The sequence below is a fragment of the Myxocyprinus asiaticus genome, chromosome 15, assembly GCF_019703515.2.
Source record: "Myxocyprinus asiaticus isolate MX2 ecotype Aquarium Trade chromosome 15, UBuf_Myxa_2, whole genome shotgun sequence".
NCBI classification, from domain to species: Eukaryota; Metazoa; Chordata; class Actinopteri; order Cypriniformes; family Catostomidae; genus Myxocyprinus; species Myxocyprinus asiaticus.
The window spans coordinates 26,232,444-26,252,552 of record NC_059358.1 but is presented as its reverse complement, the minus strand read 5'-3'; the positions used below and the strand labels follow the sequence as shown (position 1 = coordinate 26,252,552).

The 20,109-nt window shown below is 38.3% G+C and overlaps 2 protein-coding genes across 2 annotated transcripts in view; both read left to right on the top strand.

Moving 5' to 3' along the window:
* Positions 1-825: 825 nt before the first annotated feature.
* Positions 826-10,260, top strand: LOC127452904 (SH2 domain-containing adapter protein E-like). The gene is made up of 6 exons (XM_051718780.1): positions 826-1,876; positions 3,424-3,547; positions 6,186-6,404; positions 6,588-6,789; positions 8,404-8,523; positions 8,654-10,260. Exons 1-6 carry the CDS (start codon positions 1,406-1,408, stop codon positions 8,835-8,837), a joined length of 1,320 nt encoding a protein of 439 aa, XP_051574740.1. The 5' UTR covers positions 826-1,405; the 3' UTR covers positions 8,838-10,260.
* Positions 10,261-14,135: 3,875 nt separating this feature from the next.
* Positions 14,136-20,109, top strand: part of LOC127452902 (neuronal acetylcholine receptor subunit beta-2-like) — a 45,505-nt gene continuing 39,531 nt past the window's right edge. The window contains exon 1 of the mRNA XM_051718773.1: positions 14,136-14,290. Coding sequence (XP_051574733.1) covers positions 14,245-14,290 — 46 coding nt within the window. The 5' untranslated portion in view covers positions 14,136-14,244. The remainder of the gene's footprint in view (positions 14,291-20,109) is intronic.

Genomic DNA, 20,109 nt, shown 5'->3' with positions numbered 1-20,109 from the left:
TTTTGCATATTGTTTTATTGCTATTACACATATACTAAACAGACAAAACTCTTCTACACTGAGGACACTTACAAAAGAAAAAAAGGAAATAAGAAATACATAACTGCAAAATGTAAATACAAATAAAGAACAGCAAATATATAGACAGCAAATATACAGTATATATAATTTCCAAAAGATATGGAAGAGGGAAGAAAAAAAAGGATAAGTAAATATTAGGAGAGGAGGATAATAGAATAATAGCAAATACAAATTAAGAACAACAAATATATTTGTCTGTAAACATTACTTTCCATTTACAAACACACACACACACACACACACACACACACACACACATATATAATTAAACATTGCTCAATTAAATTGAATAGCATTTTGTTATGAAATTGTTATGAAGTGCATAAATCTAAAAATTATAATTGACTATTATTATTAATAAGATTGCAGAACCAATTAATTTATGGGTTGCCACATGAAACAAATTTTAGGTTATGCTTTACAGAATGCTTTATTAGTAGTAGTGTGCTACTAATAAATTGTGACATATTTAGATAAGCTAGTCTGTCTAGTATGTACATGATGATGGTTCATGCATCCAACATATTATTAAAGAGATAAATGCAAATGTTTGCCAATTTAGCTTACAGAACAGATTCGAAAATCATGGCGAATGATGGACGTCTAGGCCTATTGTACTGTATCTACAGGTAGGTAGTGCCCAGAAAAGTGCAAAATCTATCTCCACCCTAAAAGTACCCTTGTTGGGCAACAGTAGCCTGCAGAGGCATAGAAACCACCCCCACCCAAAGCTACAGCACGAGCGCCCGTACGTCCCCATTACTTCATTTACAGACTGTCACTTGGAGTGGATATACCGGGAATGGGATCTTCAGCGAGAGCTAAGAAAAACTTTAAATTTTTCCGCGTTTATGCTCTCCAGAGACTCCTCTTTATCTTGAGGGAATAATCAGGAGAGACAGAAAATAGGGGATATTGTATAGGCAATCAATGTGAAGAATTGTAGAATAGTTGCGAGTGTAATAAGTTTCCTGAAAAGAAATACGAATGGGATAAATTTAGTAAACAAGCTTTTATCAAAATCATTTTAATATTCGGAACCTTTCCCTAAATCAATTTGGAAGATTCAATTTAGTCAATCGTTGAAAAATAATTGTCCAATCGTGCGTAAAAGGATAGGACCAATTGAACGCACAACAAAGTGTTTTGTTAATAAGGTTATAAAAAGTTCAGTGGACAAAAATCAGTATTTATATTAATATTTATAAGGGCCACAGTCAGTGATATTTTGGGAAGTTTAATAATTTGCTGAAGGCGTTGCGAGTGTGTATGGAGAGTGGCGTAGACACCTGTGCGTATTCGTTGTATTTTACCAGACGCGGACATGGCGAAGTGGTTTAAAGATTTCCCAACTAGTTTGAAGACTGGATCCGACCGGATCCGTTCAGCTTCGGAATCAGGAACTCAGTCCCGTCCCAAACCGGTTCTGACAGTCGGTACTGGTTCGAAGGGGAGTCTGCGTAAAAATTCTGGAGCGGATAACGGTGGCGGCGGCGGCGGTGGTGTGGGCTCGCTGCTCCACGGAAGAAATCGCAAAAATTCGGCCATCGAGCTTGGACGGAACCACTCAAGCACCGGTTCGATAAAAGACGGGAAGATTTGGGAAATTCTGATCCCTGGAAAAAGTAAGAAGAATACTAAAATGGAGGGATTTGAAGACCATCGCACCCTGCGGACAACCAGCCTGGCTGACGCATACATGAGCAGAATGATCAAAGTTAATGATCCAAAATCAAGTACAGGAGGATCATCTCCAGACAGTGAACGGGCCAAGTCACCAATCAAAACAGAAACGGTAAGTTTGAGTTTGAGAACGGAGCAACAGTATGTAAAATAGCAACAATGATAATTATTGAACTTATATAAGTCTTTATTAATTAGTCCTAAGATTGGTTGTGGTAAAGACAGATTCACAGTAGGTCGCCTTTGATATAACTTTGTTAATCACCTCAATAATTAAAAGATAATTTAGGCTCCATTTGAGGTTCCTCAGATGCCAGATTGGTGGAACCGTTTGGAGAACCTCTAGGTATCTTAAAAAGGATTCTCAAACATCCTATTTATTTACTTAAAGGGCAACAATATAATTTTCAAATGCCCTGAAACCTTTAAAACAACAAAAAGCTAGATATCTATGGTACAAAAAGCCTTTAATATCACATGGCTCAGTACAAAAAAAGAAAAAGAAATGGCCCTGAAACCTTTCCCATATGTTTCCCTTATGAGTTACTGAGAAAAAAATCAGATGTAAATTTAAGAAGTTAAAAGGTTACTAGAGGTTCTCCAGGGGATTCTGTAAGTGTGGCATCTGAGAAACCCCAAATGTTGCTTCAAGAATCATTTAATATTTACAATGAATGTTTCCTGAAAATGCGGTAAAGACAAAAAGAAAGAACAGCCCTGATCTGAGCGATAAATAGGCCTCCGGGAGTGATGTTTCTTTCAGGAGCTTTTTATAAGTTCTTTTTAGTACATGACATATTCCAGTTTTCCCAGTCACACTGTTGACTGTGAGAACCAAAGTAACCTTTTTGTTTTGAAAAATCAATATCTCTCTTCCAGTCCTTTGTTTAAGCAATATCTTCTTCTCCCCACCCTTGGTCCCCTCTTCTCTCTCTCTTTCTTTCTTACACTTCCTCCCTCCCCATGGCTCTCTTCTTTTCCCTATTCCCTTTTCAATGAGCTGCTGTATTATAACCAGACAGAGTGGAGCTGAAAAGCAACAACACAATGAGAACCATTTCCCTGCCTCTCTTCCTGTCTCTTTTCCTAGTCATACACACATGCACACACACACACACATCCATTTCTCTCTTCACTCTATCTTTCTGGGAAACACACATCTGTGCACACACACTCACAAGTTCACACACCCAAGTTCACAAATACGCAAAGAATACAATGCATGCATAACACAATGGCTTAGTCCCTTTCTTCCAGTCCCTAGTGAAGGCAGTGTTTGAAGAATTATGTCACCTGATATACAGGTTGTATCCTCTCCCATTGACGGACATCCCCTCCAGCTACACTTTGAACATTATAGCACAGAAATCAGAATCTCATGAAGTCACACAAAAATATGTCCAGAGGGAGAATGAGAGACAAGCACAAGCTTTCCATCTAGTAAATGAATACTAAAAACTGACAACAAGACGGGACAAAGAATTTCACCCCATACATCCATGTAAGGTGTAATTTTACACCATATTCTGACTAAATGCCTTCTTGCTAGCCAGGTCTGCACTATTTCTGAACGAAATGCAAACTTTACAGAAGCTCCGCTCTACAAGACCGAACACAAATCTTTAATATCTCTTTCTCTTTTCCTCTCACTCTTAATAGATCATCTTGGAGGATTATGCTGACCCTTTTGATGCAGAGAAAACGAGGGAACAGAGAGAGGCTGAAAGGGAAGGAGAGAACGATGGCTACATGGAACCCTATGACGCCCAGCTTATTATAACAGGTACACCACATGCACTATTCTCTTCTTCTGTTTCTCTCCTTCATTGCTTTTGGTCTCTCTTTCATTCTAAAAATGTTTTACTGCACACCATTTGTCAGTATAATGAGTTGTTCATAAAGAGAACCCAAAAAAATCAAGCACGATTTTTAGGGATTTGAAGGGTATGAAAAATCACTGCTCCCTCTCTCTCCCCTCTTTGGTGGTTTCCACGGTGACAGTGTTGTGCTGGGACAATGGGTGCAGTTTCCTCTTTCTGCTTCCTGTTTCCTGTCTGTGTTTCCTTTGCCCCATTCTATGGACAGGAAGTTGACCCCTGCCGTCCCCCCAGTATGCCTGGCTATGCGAGAAAGACCCCCCAACACTCCTCTCTCCCCCCAATCACTTCCCAGAACTCAGGAAGTGGCCTGGTGAGCCAGCCAATCACAGACTTGGTCTGACTTTCCCCTGGTACAACCATTGTTTTCTCACACAATAGGCCAGACACAAAGTGACAGCAAAGAAACAGCGAGTGAGTGGAGAAAGACAGATCTCCAGGCACAACGTTGATACTGAAATTTAGATTTTAGCACAAATAGGTGCATAAGTCTGCTGGGATTCAATTGCACAACCGTTTTAAGTGAAAAGCTAGACAAGGCCTTAGACTATACTTTAGAATATCTGATAATGCAGTGTGATGTGGCTATTTAGCACAGTGTGAGGATGCTTGAAAAATGCTGTTTAATCCTTTTTCTTTTCTTCACTATTCAAAAAGGGAATGAGCAAGACAGATTTCTTTGTGTCACGGAACAGAGTAGTGAAGCGAAGGCTCAATCGCAGAATTGTAATGGGCTTTATTAGAAATAAAATTAAACAAAAAAACAACATCCCTAGGGGAGAAACAAACATCCCAAAAACAGAGTGGAACAGTGTAGGCCAGGCTGGGGAAGGGAGAGCCTCACAGACCAGGCTCAGAACAGGATCCTCCAGAAACCTGCAGCATGGACAGACGGACAGACGGACAGACAGACCGACACGAACAAACTGGAAGAACCTCCATGTGTACATTTGACAACGAACTGGCACAGGACAGAGAACACAGGGAGATTGAATAGGGAAGGAAATGAGGGTAACGAGGGAAGGCAGGTGTAGCTGATAAACTAATAACAAGACAAACGAGGGGGCGGGGTTTAATTTAAGACAGCACAGGCACAAGTACACATGGCAATGAGAAAACAGAAAGCCAAGTGCACTCACAACACTAGTGTCAGGATCCAGCCACAGCTAAAAACAAGACCAACCGAAGTGGCAGGATCCTGACACTAGACACACAAGATGGGTACAAACACAGAACATGGGTGTCAGGATCCTGTCACCACACAATAACATGACTGACCAAAGCAACAGGATCCTGACATCTTTGCAATGGGCATGTTTTGTGTTCTGTAATGTGGTACTATACTTTGTCTGTTGTTTTCTAATGTCCTTTTTATGTGTGAGAACGTTTCTTTTCTCTTTTTATAAACACTGAGCAAATGTGAGTAAAGATTTCCCAGAAATATGGGGCAACAAATTAATAATACCTTTTGCTGCAATTGACCTCAAACAAGGACTACAAAAATATTTATCAATTATTAGATGCAGTTTTATTACAAATAAATAAATACATCTTTTAGGATCAAGTAATATTCTTTATATATATATATATATATATATATATATATATATATATATATATATATGTATGTATATAAAAGTTAAATGCATATTTAAACATTCTGTGGTAACACTTTACAATAAGGTTCCATTTGTTAACAGTAGTTAATGCATTAGGTATAATGAACAAACAATTAACAGTATATTTTTTTACAGCATTTATTAATCTTTATTAATGTTAGTTAATAAAAACACAATTGTTCATTATTAGTTCATGTTAGTTCATAATGCATTATCTAATGTTAACGAATTTAGATTTTTAAAATGCATTATACAGTATGTTGAAATTAACATTGACTAAGAATTTAGTCTGAATCTTAACAGTAAGCTAACATATGAAAGCAAATGATGACAAAATTTGTAAGCTCACCAGGTACAATCTTTTTACAGTGCATCACTTTCACAATCACTGTTTGGTACAGAAGTGTGTGAGAATTGCTGCAAAGCAGCTTGTTTGAAATGAACTTAAGTAATGTTTTGTTAAACCATAAAAACAGGGAGAGAGAGTTAAAGAAAACCCAACTATGTTGATAGTTTGTTTGGCATCTTTAGGGAAATACATTTTTTTTGCACATGGACTGTATACTTGTGAATTGAGCATCTAAGCATTTAAGATCTTTTCTTTAGGCATTTTTAAGCTACACTTGGAAAAAGTGGGAAAGTGGTCTGCAGCACAAAATGTTTTACCGCACATTCAGTGTCCAAAATAGTATGTTCTGTATTGATTGTTAGTGTTTCAAATACATGTGAGAACTATTCGGCATTGTTTTGGAAATTCTATAAACTTCTAGAGACTTATTATAGTTGGAAATAACTTGTTTAACTTTACAAATAACTCTTTCTTTTTGTAAACAGAGCACATTTAAAGGTGTATTCGTGCCTAAGAATGTGTATGATGAGCCTTTGTTGAGTAACTGATGTGATGTCTATGTGTGCCCTTACACAGAGATACGCAGGCGAGGATCAAAGGATTTGCTGAAAGTATGTGTAGTGTTAAACGGAGGAGAAGGTGAGGGGTCCGGACCCCCACAGATCTATGATGTCCCGTATGAGGAGGTTCTGGAGGGCATTCCCTTGACCCGGCCCGAGTCTGATTCCAGACCACCGGCAGAGTATGAACTGCCTTGGGAGTGGAAGAAGGAGCAGATTGTTAGAGCACTGTCAGGTAACTTTCCCTCACTTTGATATTAATGTCATCAAAGTACCATGATACAGTGACAGCAATACTAAAACTTTTTAAAGTCATTTTGTGACCTCTGAGTCGGAAGTGATGCTTCTGTGATTATGGTGGAGCAGTATCTCCTGCATGTTAATATGTGGTAATTGTAATGTTTCTTTCTGTGTATAGCTCAGTTTGATGGAGTTGATCGTATGTCTAAGGAAGAGTCTGGTCCTCCTAATGTGAAACAGCAGACCCTGAGACATAAGAGCTGGACCCCCAAATCTCTGCGACCAAATCCCCCCTCCCCGACTTCCCCATCATCTCCCAACACCACACCAGACAATGAGACCCTGACTGTTGACCCCACCCTGCCCCTGGAAAAACAGAGGTGTGTTTTTAAAAAAAACATTTAGACTTGCAAGTAATATTACAACTGTCACAGGTAACATTTTATACATATTACCTTAACCTTTATTTAAAAAACTCAATGAAAGCACACCAATGAAATTGTAATGCGCTAAAAAGATGTTAACCTAATGTGCTTCATGTGGCAGCATCTAAAATAACTGGTTTGTTTCAAATCCAAAATAGTATTTAATAACACTGAATCAACCTTAATACAGTAGGTTACACCAACAAAAGTGATTTAAAGGGATAGTTCACCCAAAACTAAAATAAATCTCTCATTATTTACTCACCCTCATGCCATCCCAGATGTGTATGACTTTCTTTCTTCTGCAGAATACAAACAAATATTTTTAGAAGAATATTTCAGCTCTGTTTGTCCTCACAATACAAGTGAATTGTGACCAGAACTCAGAAGGTCCAAAAATAACATAAAGGCAGCATAGAAGAAATCCATTTGACTCCAGTGGTTAAATCCTTATCTTCAGAAGTGATATGATAGGTGTGGATGGGAAACAGATAAATATTTAAGTCCTCTTCACTATAAATCTCCACCTTTGACCAGCCCCAACCAGTAGGTGGCTGAATGTGAAAGTCACTTCCACACCAGAATGTGGAAGTATAAGTGTAGATTTACAGTTAAAAAAAAAAAAAAAATAAAAATAAAAAAAAGGACTTGAATATTGATCTGTTTCTTGCCCAAACCTATCATTTCACTTCAGAAGATATGGATTAGCCACCGGAGTCATATGGATTTCTTTAATGCTGCCTTTATGTCCTTTTTGGACATTCAAAATCCTGGTCACCATTCACTTGTATTGTGTGGACCTACAAAACTTAAATATTCTTCTAAAAATCTTTGTTTGTGTTCTGCAGAAGACAGAAAGTCATGCACATCTGTGATGGCATGAGGGTGAGTAAATAATGAGCACATTTTCTTTTTTGGGTGAACTATCCCTTTAAAGGGTTAGATCAGGTAGAAATAGCTCCTTTAGCGGACAAATGCAGGTTACTTTTCACAGAATGGGAACATAATTGTATATTATGGATTTTCATTTGAAATTTTTGCTGTAACTATCTTATTTATAATTTGACAGATTCTATAAATTTTTACATACATATTTGTCTACCTCTTTGTGGTTAGTTGACATGAAATACTTTAAGATGTCCTGTGACAAGCTATACTCCATCTTTTAAAACTACCATTTTAAACATAATTATTTTATAATTATTATGTATTCTGCTTTTATCACTTTAAATTAATTAAAAGACTAAATGGAACTTTAAAAAATAATTTCACTGCAGGACCATTTAAAATGAACTAGTGAACGTGATCAAAAATGGTGAAAATCTTTTATAGGATCTAGGATATACACTTTCCCTTATACATTCATATACATTTTTACCTAAAATTCTTGATGTTGATAAATATCAGTCCATGGACATGTTATGCATCAACTATCCCTCAATAACTGCTAATTCTCTTATACTGTCAATTCTATCTACAGTAATCTATTTTCCGTTCTCTGTTCTTATTACATAATCATTACAATGTTGAATCAAGAATCTCCTCCCCTTTTCTCCTCTCTCTCTGCAGCTGGTATCATGGCAGTGTGAGTCGTCAGGAGGCAGAGGCTCAGCTGCAGCACTGTAGGGAGGCTAGCTTTCTGGTGAGAGACAGCGAATCAGCTACCAGCAAATACTCCATTGCACTCAAGTAAGCATGTGTGCTTGGATGTGTGTTTGATATCAAAAGAAAAAAAATGAGTAACCAGTCTTGCTTAAAAAGCTGACATTGATGATATATAATCAGTTTAACCTTTCACTCTATTGCCCTCTCTTGCTAGGACGAGTCAAGGATGTGTGCATATCATCGTAGCACAGACTAAAGAGTGTGGTTACACACTGGAAAAGAGCAGCTGTGTGTTCCCAAGCATTCCAGAAGTGGTACACCACTACTGTACACAGCGCTTACCCTTCACTGGGGCAGAACACATGACCCTACAGCACCCTGTACCACGCACACACTGAACATATGCACACATACATGCTAAACTTACACACATGCAAAGTGTTTGCGGTTCTCTGGTGCAAAGACATGAATGTACACTACCCTGGTGCCTGCCACTGCCAGCAAACCACAGCTTAATTACTTAAAGGGATAGTTCACCCAAAAATGAAAATTCTTTAATCATTTATTCACCCTGATGTTGTTCCAAACCCATATGATGTTCTTTCTTCTACCATGGAACAATAAAGGAGATGTTAGGCAGAATGATAGCATCAGTTAACATTCACTTTCATTGTATGGAAAAAAGATGCAATTAAAGTGGATGGTGACTGAGGCTAACAATCTGCATCCTTTTGTGGTCATAGGTGTTTGGACAACCTCTAAGAATGTTCTTACTGTACGTATGTGTATTTGTGCATGGAAATGAATTATTGAGCAAGTGGGATTTTCCTAATTTGAGTTTTTGGCCCCCATTGAAACCAAAGAGTTTACTCATATATTACCATAAAGACACCAGAGAGATAACGGTAAGAAAATATATTTTTTTACCAATATCAAACTGTATTTTAAACACCAAAACATAATTTACATAATGTCTATCTGTTGTTGACTTCTTTTTTTAATATATATATCTGTTTCCTCTTCCCTTGTTTAGTGCCTATGATTGCACTAGCTTCATAAGTTCCCAATCATGCTACCGATCTAATTATGTGCCTGAAGGGGCGACTCGCTCCTCATCGCCCCCCTCTGGTAGAGATTCTAAACTGCAACTGTATCACTTGGCAATTGATGCCAATTTGTGACTTCCATTGACTTGACTTAGCTGTCATCAAGGAACATGGATTTAAGTGCCTGCAACAATGACTGTGTATTTAAGTGGGCAAAATCTCTGTTTCACATGTCCTGATTTGATATTTTTAAGATCCTTGGTATAGAATTCATTTAGAATGGTAGTTTAATTAATAATGTAGAATAAAAAGAACAACAACAACAACAACAAAAAAAAAAAACCTCAGAACAAAACAATTGATGCAAGCTGGGATCAATACAGCAAATTCAAGCTGGCTCGTTCATCAGATAAATGAGTCATGGATGTTGATTAGCTATTGTCTGTAATAAAACTTGCTGTTGATTGGTTAAAGTTTGGCAATAAGGGAACATTGAATGGTTTTACTGACCATGCTGTCATGCTTGGATTCATGGCATAATGTATGTGGCACTGACTGGTAACTCACATGAGTGATTACATTTAAATGTATGTTTCCATTTAATTATGTTTAATTGTGAAGGTTTTTAATGCTAAGTCCCTTTGAAGTTGTGAGGTAATTATTGTTACAGTCTAAATGAGAGAAATGGTGAAAGACCATATGTTCACTGAAGATTTTGCCTTTATACAATGTAAGATTGTGCAAAGCCTGAAATAAAGAAGATGACTTTCAACAATTTAAATAAAAGTCTTTCATTCTTTCACACATCAACACAAACAGCTCCTGTAAAAATGCAACATGTATCAGAATGCAAAATCCCATCAAATCTGTGAACCACCCCGATGAAGGGCCCTAAAGACATTGACCAGAGTGTGAAATCAATTCATCTAAGGTAGTCCAGTTCTGTTAATTCATTCAAACTCTCTCAATCTGTCTCCCTTTCAAACTCTATCAGGGTATGTGTGTGTGTGTGTTAGGATGCATGCATACATCTCAATAAGTTGTTGTGCCAAACAGCTTGCCATGCACATGGCTTTTAGACTAGAGATTATGGTTTTGCCATGGTGATTAGTATTTGTTAGGCAGGGAGGTCTACCCTCTTCTGAACAGGTTAGAAATGTCAAGAAAAATAATCTCCTTCTCATCTTGTAACTGATAATGAAACTGAGATACAGTGCATACCGTACACTGCCTTTGCTTATAAGCACATGGCTTTTAGATGGCAGTCCAAAATAGTAATTAATTTGATATTTTGACACCAAGTACAAACAAAATCACTTTTATGTAAGAAAAATAACTCTTTTTAAACTTCTACTTCCTCTACTTCTATTTCTCATGTTCTTTTAAGCTCCAAATGCATAGCTCTAACTGGGTCAAAATTAGCTAGAGGCTAGGAGACATGGTTATATACATTACTGTGTGTGTATGTGTGTTTGTAAGCTTAATGGTGCTCTAAACAAAATTTCGAGAGGAGTATATTCATCTGATACTGTCAATCACAATGCAAAGGTATATAAACACCAATTATATCACTCCTGTGACAATTTTGCGCCATCCAACCACCACCCCAACTCCACCTATTTCTATTCACGACTATGATGTATTAAACGTTTAGATCTTCACTAATTAAGTAGTTCCAATTTAGAGCTTCAGTCATGATGCTCAAGCCCTCAATCACAGACAGGCAAGCCAAGGATTATATGAAAATGTGAACTCATGAATGAATGTTTTTACACCTTCCCCAAAGGGAATATATGTGTTGTCCTTTTATCTGTCCTAAAAGCCAACTGAGATCAAAGAATTAACCATAGTTATTCCCACAAAGTATGTTAGAAACAGGTTCAGTCAAATCAGCGACAAAATAGCATTCATCATGACTGCTGAAGTCAGTCAGTGTGTCAAAATAATGTACATTCTAGAGAGCAGGGAGGAAATACCGGCAGCAAATTGTGGGAGACAGAGAGGGAAGGAGAGATGAAAGGATAAGAGTGGAGGGAAGGTTGAGATAAGCACTCGGGGGTCCCAGACTGTTAATAATTCAAAAAGAGACTCTGAGCACTTGGAGTACTGAAGTTTCCGTGTCAGCTTAATTCTGCAGAGAGAGAGAGAGAGAGAGAGAGAGAGAGAGAGAGAGAGAGAGAGAGAGAGAGAGAGGGAGGGAGAGAGAGAGAGCGAGAGAGAGCACAAAGGTACATACTGAAAATGACATCAGAAATACAGAAAGTTCGGAGGGAAGGAGAGGAGGGCTGTGAGGGAAACTGTGGAGGAAGATGTGGATGGGTGAGCGGAAGTTTAAGAGAACAACAGAAATATAAGCAGGAAACATTATAGGCGGAGGTGATGAACAAGGTGGTGGTGACCAAAAAGCATAAAGCAGATTAAAAAAGAACAAAGGTGGTTCAAAACATAAATACGACTTTGTCATTTGAAAGGAATAGTGTAAGAAAAAAACTGAAAATTCTGTCTGCACTTCTGTGGAACATAATATTAAATATTTTGAAGAATGTTCACACTGCTCTTTTCCATATAATGAGTAGTGACTAGGGGCTGTCAAAAATTGCAAAAATTACAAATATAAAAAATAAAGTAACCATAAATTACTTGTGCACAATATTTGAAGTCTTCTGAAGCCACTTAATAACTTTGTGTGAGGAACATATTGAAATGTAAAGGGACAGTTTACACAAAAAGGAAAACGATGTCATCATTTACTCACCCTCATGTTGTTCCAAACCAATGTTCCGAAGATGTTAGACAGAATGTTTGCCACAGTCACTTCACTGTCATTCAACCTCTTAGAATGAACATTAATATAACAACATTTTTGCAAACTGAGTTTCATGTGCTGCGTTCTACGTTTCACTGCAGTTTCCTGGTAAAATTACAGACCCACCTACATTTACACACTTATTCCAATATGTTTAACTTTCTCTGCAGATCACCTCATAGAGTTGGAATTTGGACTTGGAAGATGAGGTTCGAGCCCAGACAAGCATGCAAGCTGACATGTGAGATGAAAGTGTCATAAAAGCGACATGAAATGACACGGTTGATTCAGAAAATATGCTTTTCATGTCGCATTTGCTTTTAGGACAATAGCAAATGCAAATTAATAATCAAGCAAATGCAACATGAAAGCAACATGAAAAGCATATTTTCTGAAACAACTGCGTCATGTTTAGGTGTTGGTTTAAGGTTAGGATGTTTGTTTTGTTTACCTCTCATTTGCTTTTAGGACACCATTTCACTCGCTTTTGGCACCCCTCGCTGGACATTTCACTGGGAAACTGCAGCGAAGCGTGTAATGAAGCACGTAATTTCGTTTTGCAAAAATGTTGCCATGGTCACGTATTTTCATGCTGCTTTTGTGCCATTCACCTTTTGTGCCAGTCATCTCTCCATTTTTAGTGTTCTCATTTGTTCTTCCACTGCTCTTCAGGACTGACTGATATACATGCACTGTAAGTCAGAATATGGAATGCATTATATTACTGAAAGGTAGAGGCATCCTCAGCCCTGTATGACTCATTGCTGGGCAAGAGCATAGCTGTACACTATGGTGTGAATAGGACATGAATACCTACATAACAGTCAACCAGTGAGTCACCAGTGACCAAGCTTTTGCCTTCCTGCACATTAGTTCCACCTCACTTTCCTTTATATCTCTCTATTAATCCATTCTCTTCTCTCCTTTTTTTTAATGTTTCTCCTCCGACTACTGACTTGGATGTAAAGCAGAGGTCGTCTATAGGGAGCCCCCAAGGGAACGCACAGAAATAGACATTTTGGCTAAAGTGTGTTAGTGTATGTGTAATGGATGAAAGAGAGAGAGAGACATAAACAGAGTGCATGAGAGAGACTTAGGAGACAGGGAGAGCTTGGGAGACCCAATCATCTCCCCTGAAGCAACGGTTATTTCTGGAACGCTGAGCACTGAGTTTTGACACACAGCAACTGCAGAGCCACTGGTTGAAAGGCCAGAAGTAACTGACACGCAGACAAGCGCAGTTGTGATATGAGGAAAGTACTCAGTCATACTGTGATGTTAGCGATGCTGACTGATGGAGAGACAACACCCGTCTCCTATAAACTTGAACCCAACAACCCGCTCCCCTGGGGCAAAACAAATGAAGCATATGGGTCTCCATACACAGCAAACACTTTTACCCCCTTCTGTTGGAGTGATCCAGTCAAACAGCTGTATGGTTGTGAGCAAAATGCGAGTATGATATTTGAATTTTAAGAGTTCCTTGTCTGAAGAATGTTTTTCAATAAAATAGCCTAATTTATTGGGATTCAAGTCCATTCTGAATTGAATAGCGCACTGCAAATGTGTTCAGATGGGCCAAATGACCTTGTGAAGGAACTGGAGCATACATATATAGGGAAAGGAGAATCTGAGGTATGCCTCCCACCCCCGCCCATATCCCTTTTACTCTTCTGTCATCTCGTCGCTTCATCTCTTCTTGTGCACCACGTCTAGTCCTTCATCTACCTGCCTCCTCATAAAACCATGCCCACTCCCTCACAGGGAAGAACGACACGTTCAGCAACCGAAAGCCGCTGACATAACTATGCCAGGTTCCGAATAACGTCGAGAAGAGAGAAAAATTCCCGCGCGTCTACCTCGACAAAGTCACGCTCCGATACGCACGAGCAGACGCGCGCGCAAACGGGAGAGCATTTCACGCGCGGCAGATGCTTCCGCGTCCTCGCTGAGATGATGGCTCTGTGGACGCTGATCTGCATCCTTGCCATTGTGAAAAGTAAGTTCTCTTGTCTATGCAATAGAATTGTGGGGCTTTTATTCGCGCTTTGTTGACTGAGCAACTATTTGAATGGAATTAGTCTATCCTTTACGCATGTTTGCTGTGCAACTATAGTCATGTATGTGATAGAGAGGGATGTAGTGAAGCAAATCGCAGCTCTTCTGGAGATGGAGTGATGTCAGGGAGGAGGGTGTGAATGAATGAGGAGCCGTTCACACCGAACGCGTTTCAATTATTTTTCTACGTAAACATGCCGCTTCGCCGAGTCTCGCTGTGTTTTCAGCGTCTCACGCGTTTAAGACGCCGTCTCTTGAACTTTTAAAAACGCGTCTCGAGACACCTGCGATTTGTTCCATTCGTGGCGCTGCGTCTTTTTCTTCTTTTTTTTTTTTTTTTTTTGTAGCGCATAGAAGTGTTCGGTGTGAACTGCCCTTGCTCGCTCTGCACCGGTGATGCACGAATCTATACAATTACCCTGTTGATGCATTATTGCCATAATATTTCATTCTTGAAAACGGTACATCATTTGAGTGTTGATGGATACATTTTTCATGTAATTTACTAGGCGTCCTCTAAGGTTGTTTGAATAGCTAACGCATTAATATGGAATAACGGCGGCGGCATGTTGCGCAGAAGTGCTGAGCAGCGTTTATGGCACCATAAACGTGAATTATAATAGGCAACGCATCATTATTGCAACGAGCCGCATCCGTAACCACCAGGACTGCAGAGATGTGATTTTTACAGTCTCTCTGGGGTATTTAAGAAGATAACATTTTTGTGTATCACTTAAACATTGCCTTAAAGGAATAGATTACATAGTTGCAAAGACTGTGTTAAATAGGTATATTTATAGACCAGGAGGAGCATGAAAGTAATGAAAATCACAAACGCAGGAATGTAGGTCTAAATTTACAATGTTTGCTATAACCCTTACAGAAATATTTTGATGGCCTGTTAAGGAAAAATAATTATAAACATCCACTACAACAAGCACATATATACACACACAGATCAATTGTGGACTGGTGAAAAAAAAAATCATCTTATAGGTCCTCCTTTCAGGGGCGTAGCAGTCATTTTAAAATGGGGGGGGGGGGGGCACAGCTGTCAGTAGGTGGCTCACACAGACCCAACACTTACAGTGCAGTATTAATATATATTACAGTATATATTAATATATAAGTATGATATAAGTATTATTTTAATATATACATATTATTTAATTTTAATATTTGTAGTATTTTAAAGTATTTAAAATAATTGCAAAATTAGCTGCAAAAATAAAGAGCATCTTGTGGAGCACTTGCTTCTGTTTCACACATGACAATAAAAGACTGAGCACAAGCTGGTCCTGAATAAATTATTTAATCAATTACAATAATGACAATTGTGCATGTGCACAATTTTATTTTTACTCTGTGCTTGTGCATTGTGGGATTTAAATGTATCCAAATGGCTCGAGTGTTTTGACTACATTCACCAAAATTAGTTCAGATCCGTTTAATGATTCAGTGACCGTTTCTGGTGATGCCAGAAGGTGTCTTGGGTGAAATGAGTTAGTCACTGTATCAACAATCAAACAATCAAAAGAAAATTTTAATCTTTAAAATTTGTATGTCTACAGACCTACAAAGAGACTTTAGTAGAGGTTTTAAGCATTATACGAACAAAGAAAATCTATCATTTCCCTACAGTTTGTGAGCTGCTAAGCATGACTTTTATCAAAAGACAACAATAATAGTCTTATAATAATTATAATGAGTTTTAATAACATCCGTATGTTTTCATGTATAAAAAAAGAGTGTCTACATATCTATTCACTTCAGTAAAATGCCTACAGTTTGTCGACTGCACACCAACATAGAGTAGAGGTCTACAACCCGACCCGGGCCCGATGGGACCCAAGAACCCAACGGGTTTCAGACCGGGCTCGGGTCAGTTTTTCAAGTAGGACTTTGGGTTCGGGTTTGTAATGAATGAAAAAATAAACAGGCTTACTGTGCCTTGTTAAAACTGTGTATGTTTACTGTTTCAGTACTGTTATGAATGTTGCCTATATGCTTACATAATATACAGCCTATTGCAACAGTACTTGCTAGAAGAAATTAGATAGTAAGCGATTTCAGGTTTGGGTTGGGTTTGAATTTAAAATCTGACGGTATCGTTCGGGCTGGGTAGGGTTGGGTTTCATTTTAAGGCCCGTGCAGACCTCTAACATAGAGGTAAAAAACAGGAGCTGATATTATAAATAGCTTTACATATTTAACACAAATCTAGTAATCTGCTTAAATTGGCAAAAATAACCGATCAAACTATTACCTCACAAATATAATGTAAAAAGCATAATTTAATGAAGACTCAGGCGCTGATATAAACTCCACTTACAATGTGTGCTTAAAAGAAGGATTGTCCTTTGTTTTTTTCTGCAGTGCATTTTATGTAATGCTGCCAATAAAGAACGATATGCCGATAAATAACTCTCATTTGTGTGTTCCTCATCTCTAGATTATTAATTTAGATCAACAACAATGCAGATAAAAAACATAGATAAATGAGCATTGTTGAAAGCAACTTTGTAGAAATGAATGGAGCCACGTTGATTAGACTGTCTGACTGATGGCCTATAAGGGTTGTTTCAGCTCATCAAACTCACCTGTGATTGGCTGGACTGTTGCTCAATCAGCCCAAAGTAACAAAATGCAAAGAATACCGTATACAAATCTACCATTTGGACTCGGTATGGTGTACGCCCTTGCCTCCTTTATAGTGTCAGACCCCAGAAGGCTAATTCAGTTAATTAACTCTGACTACAAGCAAATGAGTTCAAGAACGAGTGCCCGTGGAATGTGTGGTGAAGGGGTTTGTAAGGGTCAGGAAAGAGAAGGGTCGAGGCTCCACCATCACACATCCATTATGCCCACAACCCTCTTTCCTTCTCTGAGCTCACTGAATAAGCATGTAAAGATTATCTTAATGCTCAACGTAAAGAGAAATATAGTGCATTAACAAAGTGCGCTAGACTCACCGCACTTAATGCAATAACCCACCCAGTCATATTAGATATTCATTAACTGAGTGAACTGAAAAGGTTGTTATCGTGATAGACAGAAATGCATACAGTCTGTGAATGATTATGGTTATATAATACACATAAGGAGCATAGCAGAGATCTGTGGAATTATCTCTTATTAAGTGCCATAAAGTCAGAAGCACTGACCTGTATTGTATGTTTAGCTTTGTCCAGCATACAGCACACCCTATTGTATTGTGTTCCTGTAACACAACTGGCATGGTGCTAATCGCAACACCAAGCTCATGGGTTTGATTCCCGGGGAGCACACACTCCACACTGTTTGTATAACCTAGTGGATTCAGGGATTGTTAAATAATATTTTTGACTTGACTCAAACCAGAAAATTTTGATGTTACAACATGAAGCACATTTGTTTTGCTTAACTTTTTTTTTCAGTGCAATCAAAAAAAAAAAAAAAAAAAAAGTGAAAATGTGTTAACCTGCAATTCTAACCTATAAAAATTATGATATATATATATATATATATATATATATATATATATATATATATATATATATTTTTTTTTTTTTTTTTAACTTGAATAAAAACATTTCATTAGGTGTTACCACATGAAGCACATTTTTTAGGATACTTGAAAAACATTTTTACAGTGTACTTCAAGTGCCCTATCACTTTGGATAAAAGCACCTGACAAATATGTAAATGTAGACATATTGTGCTGTTTATAAAACAAACAAAAACAAACAAACAATTTATTTTTATTTTTTTAATTATGACATAATGTGCTATTTATTAAAAAAATACCTCCTGGTATTCTAGTTAGTAAAACTCTTTCTATGTAAAAGCCCACTATTTTCTGCTTGAGGACTGCTGTGCGTTGAATATGCACTACACGGACACCTTTAACAGTTGCACACGTCTCCGTGTCAACAAATGCATCTCCCGCTTAAAGCATTTAGACGTGCTTCTCCCGCGAACATGGATAGGGGAAAATGTGGTGGCGGACGCTGCGAGCTGGGCCCCATGGAATCCATCTTGGATTTACACTGACACTTAGTGGTGTGGTTTCAGCATGATTCAAACACAATAGTTTTCAGCAACTGATTTCATTTTTTACTATTCACAGTCAACCAGGATAAATTCAATCCATGAGGGAAAATGTCCAATAAAAGGGCAGTTACTGAGATAAAGTGAGTAGTAGGCTATTCAGCTGGTCATGTGATTTCAACATGGCTATGCCCATGAAGGGACCCTCTTCATCTAGAATAAAAAAAGCTTTTATAAGGTTACTGATATGACTGGGGTCTTAATGTCATGTGGTCATGACGTAAATCATTTAGTGGTCATGATTTTATACGTTTCAAAATTACAATTCATTTCTTTAGGAGTAAAACTTTTTAACTGAGAAAAAAATGACTGAATGCACCTTTAAGATGCAAGAAAAGTACTGTACAGACGAGGGGCACATATAAGACAAGAAGGCACTGTATTTGTTTAGGCACCCACACAGCCAGTATATATGGTGAATCAATATTTAGTTCCTCTCACTTTGTCCATTCTACCCACACATTAACAGTAATTAGTGTCAACAACTCTGTCCTGGCATTGCTGAGCTGAATGTCCTGCTGTTCGCACTCTCTTTATTAAGGAGGTGCAGATTTGGCAGTGATTTGAACTAAATACAGCCTCAGCCTTGAGGGAGCTGTAAAAACAGACAAAGCCTGTTGTGGAGTGACTTATAACCCACCTTTATACACCGGCTGGTTGATGGTGGAGACACGGAGGGTCAAGCCCTCTCCACCTCCTGCATTAGAGATCTGCTATTCACTCCATTAGAATACTTCAGCATACCGCTACATAATCCAAAGATGAAATGAATAAAAGATGTTTTTTAAACACTGCCTTGTTGAGAAAGGGAAAGATCAGAGAAACAAAGATGCTGGAAATGGATGGATGCATTCATATGGTGGAACAGCAGGCAGACTGTGCCTTGTAAGAGCTGAGCAAGAATCACAGTGGAGAATGTTGGGTGAGTTGCTTATAAACAGACATATCTCGAACCTGCAGGCTTGCATACTAATCACATTACATGAACGCAAACCTGCCCATGCGTGCATCACCGTCTTTCACATTTGCACAAATGCATAAAGAGATGCACATTTTGAAAGGTCAATAAAGAGCACTGAGCGAGTGTAGGTGAGGATGGGAGGTACACCTCCTGGTCTATTTTTAGCATTGATTATTCACACCTCAGTACACACACACACACACACACACACTCCTCCTCAAAGAGTATGTGACTCTCCCTTGCTTTTGGTTAAACACTGACTCTCAAAGGACTTTCAAGGATGTTTCTGCATCTTCTTTCAGGACACATCTACCAATCTCAACCCCCCACCATTCCTCTGAGTGATAGAGCAGTGTTTGCACTCTGAACATCACTTAAACGTCTCAGTCTAATGGACATCTTTGATATATCTATGTTCAACACATTTTTCTGCATTTCTGTTTGGTATTTTGTGGTTTAGATTTTGTGTAGATTGAGTTGTGATCCTTGATCTCCATGCAAGGTCAACACTTAGCCAGTCTTGATAAGGATGAGATCTGTGGATATGCCTTATCCTTAGACCATTTCAACAGCCAACAAATTAAATAGTGAGGCTTTTCAGTTCCCCACAAATATCCAAACTGTATGCCTTCCTTGCATGCTAATCTTTTAAATTGACTGGTAGATCTATCATAAAACATTAGGGACCCTTGGGTTTTTGTTTGATGTTG

Bases quoted from the DNA above. Each gene is read 5' to 3' on its own strand.
- LOC127452904 (XM_051718780.1), top strand. From the start codon at position 1,406: ATGGCGAAGTGGTTTAAAGATTTCCCAACTAGTTTGAAGACTGGATCC. The intron at 1,877-3,423 runs GTAAGTTTGAGT...CACTCTTAATAG, and splicing joins CACCAATCAAAACAGAAACG to ATCATCTTGGAGGATTATGC. The intron at 8,524-8,653 runs GTAAGCATGTGT...CTCTCTTGCTAG, and splicing joins AAATACTCCATTGCACTCAA to GACGAGTCAAGGATGTGTGC.